The following is a 9249-nucleotide window of genomic DNA, read 5'->3' on the forward strand; positions in this document are numbered from 1 at the left end:
TTTTGTCTTTTTGAGACAGGGTCTCGCTATGCAGTTCAGGCTGGCCTTGAGCTCACTTTGTAGCCCAGCCTGGCCTTGAACTTCCAACGATCCTCCTGCCTCAGCCTCCCGAGTGCTGGGATTGCACGCATGTGCCGCCATGCCCAGTTGAAGCCTTGATTTTCTTGGGAATAAAGTGGGGATAATAGCACCCGTTTCACCGGACTGAGATGGAGAACCAAGGAAAGACTACATTGGGAGTAGTTAGAGTAGTATCTGGCAAAAATAGAGTATGCTGAGTGTTGGCAAGGTAAATTACTCCTGTCACTGACATGCCCTCTCTAAGAGTAGTCAGAAATGAAGGCGAAACAAGGCTGGAAAGGCGTGGATTCTTCCTAAAACAAACGGGCTTACTGACCACACACAGGAGCTCAGGGGGTGGCCCGATGGCTTTCGGCCTCTCTGGCATCCATGTGCTTGCTACCCAACCCCTCACCCATTCTCTGACAGAAAGGGGCAGGTTTTCCACTCACTTTATTGACTTTTTCCTCGCCTATTTGCCATTGCCTCTTTGACATGCTTTTCCATGGTATAGCGCTTTGCCAGTGTCAGGCCCAGAGCACCCTGGGGCGGTGGAAAGAGCGTGAGCTAGAAGCAGACAGCTTGAGAGCCTTTGTTAGCGGCCTCCTTGTTGTGTGACCTTGTAGGTTACTTGGCATTTTAGAACCTCAGTTCTCCTCTTTTAAGCCAGCCTGACATCCTGTCGTAGGGTTCCTGGAGGAATTAAATATGTATAATGTTTAGCACAATACCTGGCTGCTACTAGACACCTAATAATTGTTGGAGTTTTTTATCCCTACTCTTAGCCCATCAGCAGCTGACCTTTTTATTTGCATGACCACTTGGTGAGTATTAAGCATAAAAAGTTCTAGAAGGTCAAAGCAAACAAGACTCAAAAGTCAATGATCTAATATTCTCAGCCTGACAAGGATCCTGGCTATGGTGTTTTGTAGATACTTGTTTCCTTCTCTTGGTGCCTGGGGGCTGGGGAGGTGTGGTTCATATTGGGAGTGCAAAGCCTGAAAAGCTCAAATCTGTTATCCGGTAGGTGTCACTGTATGTGTCATTCTTCAAGAGCAGAAGAGAAGAAACATTTCACCCCATGTGAGAGATATTTTGGGATTTCTCAAGGGAGCTGTGGTGGCTTGGGATGTAACAAATACCAGCTGCTTGAAGCTCCTTTTCTATTAAGGCAGCTTTCAATGCCTTTACTCTAGAAGCTATTGATAAAGATACTTGGTGGGTTTTTCCTTCAGAAGTTGTTCTCAAAGTCAGGAATTCACTGGAATGACTTGCTAAGCTAGTTAAACACAAATGGCTAGGCCACTACCCCAGAGTTTCGGAGGTATTAATTCTTCAGTAAGGCCCAAGAATGTGCATTTCTTGCCAATTTGCTGGTAACTCTCAGAGTTGGAAATCCAACTTTGAGAAACACTGCCATGTACACTGTTCCCTTTCCCTCAGCACAAACTCATAATTCCTGCAGAGCAAAGCCAACTTACTTTCTGACACTTCTTTCTTGACTATGGCAACATTTCCTCTACCTGGAGTAGAGAATCAGGGGCTGTGCCTAAGTTATTACTCAGAGAAGGTCATAAAATCCAGAGAACAAAATTCTTGTAGAAGTATCTTTACGGTAATAGCACTCCAACTTTACCAATATGAAGTTGGGCCATTACAGTGCAGGATCCCTGGCCCCAGTCCCCAGGTACTGTTCTTTAGTACTTGGGGTACCTGGCCACATTTAAGGTAATATTGCTTGGAGTGTAATAGTCTAGGAAACAGGGAACATTTTATTGTCAAGTCACAGTGTCTGTTGCTACCTGACGTTCACAGTGATGGCAAACCTTTTAAAGCTTCCGGTGATGCAAACGGCAGCTGGGAATCACTTTGCTTCCTGAGAGCCGCTCCTGGATACTGCCAGAGCCCTGGGCTGCCTTCCAACTTGGATCAGAACCCTTCTAATGACTGGTTTTACTTTTTGACTTTGTGAAAGATGTATCTGAAGGAAGGAGTTATTGCTTAATAAATATTACTTAGTACTCACCATATGCCAGGCATCGTGATGTTTGAAAAAAGGGAAACCAAAGCATTAGATCAGCACTTGCCTGTCCATCTGCTTGTATCAGAATCATCTCAGGAGACTGCCCATAATCTGAATATTTAAGGTGCTCAGGGAATTCTGATGGTTAATTTATTTTGGAAGTCACCGGGTGAAAACTATGTTTCTTCAGCTTGCCCTGATGGTTTAAGTCACATGGGGAGATTATTAAAAGCATAGACCCCCAGGACTTGTCAAAAAAAAAAAAAGGGCAGATCAAAAACTGCAGTGTATGTTTAAATTTTAGAAAATTTATAACAGTAACAGACACCTCACCATTAATACACTAATGCTCTCAAAAAACTCCTTCTTTTGAACACACTGGTCCCATCATTCATGCCACTTTCTGACATCTGTCTGGAAGTCCTCTTTCATGAGTGTCTTTATAAAGTGTGATCAAAGTCTGGTGAATTCTGCTGCTGTATGCCGTGTAACAAAGAGGCCAACTTGTAAAAACATTACGGTGTGTCCTCTTCCATTTTATTCACTGGATCTGACACCATGCAACTTTAGGTTCTTCCCAAAAGCTAAAGTGATAGTGAAAAGTAACATGTTGAACCTGTTCTGGACATGGAGGCAGCCATGACCTCACAACTAACGACACTCCTAAAGGAGAACGTCCACAACTGCTTCAGAGAGTAGCCAAAAATGATGCGATAAGTGTGTTCAAAGAAAGAGAGGGTACTTGAGGGGAGTGAATGGCAAAGTATCTTTTACTGTAATGAACTGTAAAAACTTAAATAGTCACCATATATATATTTTTTAATCACACTGTGTGAGTCCCTCAGTAGAAAGACCTCAAAATTCATATTTTTAAAGTGGTGGCACCCACCCATATCCCATCAAAAAGCCATCAACTCTGGGAAATAGCTCTGAAGGAGACTGCATCTGGCTATTTTTTTTATATTTGCACAATTCTGAAGGCTTCATAACAAGACAGATATTATATGTGCAATACAAGCAGTTTAACTTGAATTATTTTACACCCTAGACAGTTCATGGATCTTTCTTAATTTTGCTGCTTCTTTCTGCACTTAAATTTTTGATGCCTCATTAGAGGAATCAGCTTTTACAAACTGATTCCTTCTGCATGCCCGTTCCACCTCATGTAAGTTCTTGATCTGCGGTTCTGAGTTGGAAGAGAGGTCAGGCTGGAAAAATGTCCTCTTGCCATTTCATCAGCCCAGGCATGTAGGAAACCTGTTTGAGAGCGCATACCATACAAGACCAAAAATATGAGCTACACATGAACGGGTTATAGACTACCTACTTCTGGTCATAGTGCTATTTGAAGTCTTGACAATAATTAACGTGGCACCACACTGACCCCAACTGCTTTTCTTTGCTTTAATCTTAAGTGAAGACACATCACAGTTACTCCAGATAAAACTACCCAAAGACTTATGGCTCTTTGTGGTTGGTGCCCTTGGTGCTATGGGGTCAAAAACCCGCTCCCCAGTTTTATCGCATTCCCTGATCCCCGGCTCCTGCGGTGGAACACGTTTCCCCACTGAGCCCACGAGGGGGCGCCATGAGTGACAGCGGCGTGGCTGGGTAGACTGAGGCTGGACTTTAAGCGCAAGCTAGCCCGGAGTCACCAAATAGGTAAACCAGAGTGATTTGTGTACTTGCTGGGTGACTCTGGGCATGAGAATTAACTTCTTGAATTTATTTCCTCAATTTTCCCATCCATAGGTGTAGAGGAATAATCCTAACTCCATGAGGTTAAGCTCACATATAATAAAGCAGCTAGCCTATAATTTATATTACATCTCTTGGCTTGGAAATTCCCTTAAGTGAAACCTTTCCAATTTATTCTTGTCAAGTAATTCTTTCTTCCCCAGCTTTTGCCTCGATCATGTAATTGCTTCCTTTTCCACTCCCCTTAGATGAGAATGAGATCGGTACTGGACATTCTACTTTCCCAAACACCTTACCCCCTCCTGTAGCTTGTTTCTCTCTGGGTTCATGGACGATGTCCACTGACTAGCTACTTATGAACGAGCACATGGCTTAACAAAGCTTGCATTTCACCTGTTGCTCCAGGGCAATAGCTCTGGCCGAGTTGCTGGCTGCCAGGCTCCACTTTTCCTCAGATCCTGCACGTTTCAGCACCGCTTTTTCCAGCCACCAGAAATGGGCTTCCTGTGACTTCTTTGCAGAGAGTCCAGATGACTGGTATACCCGCATCTAAGTCTTTCTGTGCTTAGTCCCTGCTCCAAATTCTCTTTCATGGCTTACTGCTCAAGAGAGTGTCACTTACTGCAGTTCTACTTTCTATTAGCATCCTGTTCTATAGCAACGATTACAAAAATGCTTTAGTCCATACAAAAGTTGTTCCAACAGTCACTTGTACACTTCCTCTCCCCTAATTCTTAGTATTCCCTGCATCCTCCCTCTTCCGTGTGCTGCCCAGATACTCCATCCTTCACCTTCCTCATTGTCCCTTGAATCTGGAAGACTCCATTGAGAGCCTTTTGCCCCTGAGCCCATCAGCCAGTCCCACAGGGTCTTGGGCTCAAGCCAATCACCCTGTGGTTAATTTGGAGGGTGAGACTGGGGGAGAGCGGCGAGGGAAGGAGGACTCTCTTGCTCTGAGTAAATGGACATCCTGAGCTGGACTTCCTTTGAGGGTCTTAATTGCTGGTTTTATTGCAGTTTATACTCCAGTCTCTTTCCCTCCACCTTTTCCCCGTAATCCTGTCTCCCCCAGTGGCTGAAAGCAGCAACCGGGCCATGAAAGCCAGAGATGACTCCCTCGGTCCGGAGCGCCTGCTCATACTCGCTCTTAACTTTCACGCCTCCCCACCGCGCTGAGGTGCCTTTCCTCTCCAACCCCGGGCTGTCCGCGTCCGCATTCCGCGCTGCACATTCTGCCTGCGGAGCCGCGATCTGCTTCTCACGTGCAGGCTGCTGCACAGTACCGTCTCTCGGTCCCACTTTAGCGCATGCGCATCACCTGGGAGGAGAGACAGGAGCAAGGATGCGGGGCGGGCTGACTTCGGGGACCATCCTCACTCCCTGTGTGCTTGGTGACAGCGCGGCCCTCCCCGTGCATGCCCGAGGAGGGCTGAATCTCACATCTCTCTTTGCTGTCCTCACTCTCACGCGAGCCAGTGATTTATTGTCTCCATTTAGCTCCTTCCGTGCTGCCCGAGATAAAGAGCCTTTCAGTTGTGTCACATTAATGCACCCTGTGTTGATTTGCTGCTCTTCACTTGCCAGGCTTGTGGCCCAAGGAGACGAGTGAACACTCCTTTTGATGAACTGGCATCATTTTAGACCCTTTTAACCCACATAAAGTGAGAGCGAGGAGCTGCCTGGGATTCAGCGCAGAATTATTCCATCCACCCATTTCCTCCGCAGTTTCCTGTTCTCTTTCCTTCCTCTTTCTTGAGGAATGTGGTCTTCTGCAGATCCCCAGGCCAGCCCTGCCGAGGACGTGCCTTTACACAGCTGGCCGAGTCCACCACGTCGATGTCCTCTGCGCAGGCAGGGGCCCGTCTGTGTCTGAGCTGCATGTATTTTGAATGCTTATTTGTATACTGTAGTCATTGAATGGACTTGAAAGGTAACTCTGACAGGGAATAATTAACGAGGCTGCATTTTTTTTTTTTTTTTTTTTTGAGCGGTTTAGGTGTGGTGCTCTTAGGGCCTCCCTCAGAAGGGTTTGATAGTACTTTCCCCGTGAATGTGGTCACCTACAAACTCCTATCACAGATTCCCTCCTGAGTGTCCAACCACAGCCTTCCAGAATTCCTTGGTCTGATACACAACTAGCTTTCATCTCTTCACTGGTTTCCAGGGAAGGATATGGCAGCTGTGCAGAGGACCCTGATGGCTCTGGGCAGCGTCGCGGTCACTAAGGACGATGGCTGTTACCGAGGAGAGCCATCCTGGTTTCACAGGTAAACGGCCCTTCCCTGCATCCTGAGGCAGAGACCAGAGAGGGTGTGAAGCTTGGGGGCCTCGCAGAGGCTGTTCCGTACAGAGCTCCTGGGAGCAAGCACTCCCGGCCCACCAACGAGTCTCCTACAGCAAGGACGGACTGAGGCGGCCGTCCAGGCCACGCCCTGCCCAGGGCGGAAGTAGTTGGCCCTGCCCTTTTCAGGTAGGAGCGGGACCTTCCTGCCCTGCCCAGGTCCTCCCCTGAGGCTCAGAAAGAAATACGGCTTTTTGGGGAAGCGCTCAGTGACTCAGTGTCTGAACTGGATTTTACTGCGACCCGAGCCACCTCAAGTCTTCCTTCTCTCTCCCTTCCGCCCCTACCTACTGCCGGCCTTTCCTTCCTTCTTTCTTCCTATAATTTTTTTATACTTAAAAAGGTTAAATATACCCAGTTTCCTAGGCGCAGTCCCAGTTAACACCTGTTGTTCTAGCGCACTGATTTTTTTTTTCCTTTTTTTTTTTTTTTTGGTTTTTTTCCGGTACCAGGAACCGAACTCACGACCTTGCTCTTAGCCAGACAGGCGCTTTGCCGCTGAGCTAAATCTCCAGCCCTCCAATACACTGATTAATAGCCCCTTCTCTTGCTCTCAAAAGCGTCCTAATCTGAATAATAAATTGTATGGTCATCTCAGTTTGCTAAAAAGGTCTTTTCCTATGTTTTTCCTACTAAAGTGAGCGAGGGAAGGTAGACAGGAAAAGGAGGAAGTACAAATGGACAGCTTAGTTGTAGATGAAGAGAAAAGAACATCTGTTGCAGGTAATTCATTTCCCGGGCCCCCTTTCCTTGTACTTGAGAGTTATAGAAAGGCTTGTGTCATCTGAAGTGACATTTGTCTGAAAAGTTTTTAGATATTGACATGTTGAAAGCCTGGCTTTCGTCCAAGTGTTATTCATGATCTACCATGGCCTGTGTGCCTTTTTTTTTTTTTTTTTTTTTTAACTATTGGCTCTTAACCAGCTTGCTGACCTCTGATTTACTGATTTAGGGCAAGAAATTTTCTCTCCTAACCCCTAGTCCCTCAGCTCTAAACTGGAACATGGATCCTTGACCCTGTACAAGAAATGTGGGACGGGCTCGATGGCATGCTTTGTAAGATGAGTGTAATAATTTTTACAAGGGGTTGAGTTAACTGTGAGAGAGCCAGGGATATCGGTCAGTGGCACAAGGGCCTGCCTGGCAAGTACAAGGTCCTGAGTTCAATTCCTGCTACCAAAAAAAAGAGTTAACTGAGAGAGAGAGGATAAGAAGACACAGACTGAGATGACCAAAGGTGGTAGGAGAAGAAAGAAAAGCCAAGAGAGGGAATGATCATTTGGAATCCCCCATCCCCTCGTGGATCCTTCTTTCTTTGCTGGAGATGTTAGAAAACATCTGGGCTTCTAAGATAAGGAGCTCAAGCACCATAGTGGAGCCTGCTTAGTGCAAGGCCATAGTTAAGGTGTCACTGAAGTTTAGGACAGGGTCATAGCTCAGGATAGGACCATTGGTCAAGGTAGGGTCATTGCTCAAGACGGGTCATAGCTCAGGGTAGAGCCTACTGGTCTCTTGGGTGACCCAAGGTAGAGCCTACCTAAGTGTACAGCTTGAGAAGTGTTTCGAAACATGAATGACATTATTCCATCTCATTCTTCCTGCCAGGAAAGCCCAGCAGAATCGGAGAGGGTTTTCAGAAGAGCAGCTTCGCCAGGGACAGAACGTAATAGGCCTGCAGATGGGCAGCAACAAGGGAGCCTCGCAGGCGGGCATGACTGGGTACGGGATGCCCAGGCAGATCATGTAAGATGCTGCATCCTGACCCCGGTGGAGAGGACGAATGTTCCACACCGCAGTAGTCACCTGACCTCCTCCTCTTTCTCAAAGCCTTCTGTCCCTGGTTTCCGCGAAGTGCTGCGTTTCCGCTCAGAATCCACGTTGCCTACTGCTGCCACCTGCTGTTCATGTAGAACTATGCAAAGACTCCGCCTCCTCCTCCAGAGCTCTTCTGTGCCCCAAAGTCTCCTCCGATTATTTATTTATTTATTTATTCGCCAAAAAGTCCCCTTTTCAACTTATCGAACACGCCTAATAAACAGATTAGCCTCGTGTCTTAAAATGTTCAGTTTGTATCTTGTCTTACGGACCCCGCAGGGTTCTCATTGAAGAAGCCCGCCACCAGGAGTGGTGGTGGTGCAAGTGCAACGCTAGCACTCTGGGAGGCTGATGCAGGAGGTTCACAAGTTCAAGCCCAGCTTGGACAGTTTAGCAATGTTGAGAAACTTTGTCTCAAAATAAAAAATAAAAATGAGGTAAGAGTATAGTTAGTGCAAAGGTTCTGGGTTCCATCCTCAGTTCTTTCCCCCATAAAAACCAACAAAACAAAACAAAAAGAAGTCCACAAGAGCTAGATGTCATGGCTCATACCCATATGCTCAGCACCCTGAAGGCCAGTCGGGGACACATAGCAAGTGGAAGGCCAAACTGGACTACAAGGTGAGATTGCTTCAAAAAACCAAGGCTAACCAAACAGAAACCCAAAACCAATCACACAGGCAAAATAAAAGCCCACAAAATAGGATTGAGCTTAACCTGTAGAAATGTAAGTTACCTGTGAGGAAGCTCTCCATTGTAATGTTTATCTTAGCAATTGCAGTAGAACATTTAGGAATAGTTTGCTCGCTAGAGCACTTAACGTTGTAAGTTTAAGAACAAGGTCTTGACCGCACATATTTTTTGACTGCCTGCTTTGAACTTGTTGTACTTACTACTCAGGAGAACACTGGAATGAGCAAGCCAAAGCACAAGTTCTTAAGGAGCTTTTGTATAGAAGCCCAAGAATTGTCCGATATGTCCGATGAGTGGTTGGGTGCATAGAGAAATGGATGGATGGATCGATGAATGAGTAGATGATTGTACTGAATGATGAGTTGATAGATGAATGAATAAGTGGACATTTTTCACCTTAGCATTAATATGGTCCTTACAGCCCAGACCTTGGGTTTGATGCTGACATTTATATAGTATTTCTTTATCATGCAAGAGTTATATATTATGTAATTTGCTCTCCGAAAGACATTTAGGATCTAAACCCCTAACACTCTAGAGTATTGCCTAAGATGGAGATCTGCTTAAAATGGGTAGTTTTTAAAGGTTTTTAATGGATAGGAAAATAAGGAGGGCAAAC

General features: G+C 45.9%; 1 protein-coding gene across 1 annotated transcript in view; it reads left to right on the plus strand.

The window, feature by feature from the left end:
- Positions 1-8181, plus strand: part of Tagln3 (transgelin 3) — a 13442-nt gene extending 5261 nt beyond the window's left edge. The window contains exons 3-4 of the mRNA XM_013515214.1: positions 5946-6048; positions 7728-8181. Of these exons, the coding sequence (XP_013370668.1) occupies positions 5946-6048; positions 7728-7869 (245 nt within the window). The 3' untranslated portion in view covers positions 7870-8181. The remainder of the gene's footprint in view (positions 1-5945; positions 6049-7727) is intronic.
- Positions 8182-9249: the final 1068 nt, after the last annotated feature.

Source organism: Chinchilla lanigera, unplaced genomic scaffold (genome assembly GCF_000276665.1).
Source record: "Chinchilla lanigera isolate Chin_1 unplaced genomic scaffold, ChiLan1.0 scaffold00026, whole genome shotgun sequence".
NCBI lineage: Eukaryota > Metazoa > Chordata > Mammalia > Rodentia > Chinchillidae > Chinchilla > Chinchilla lanigera.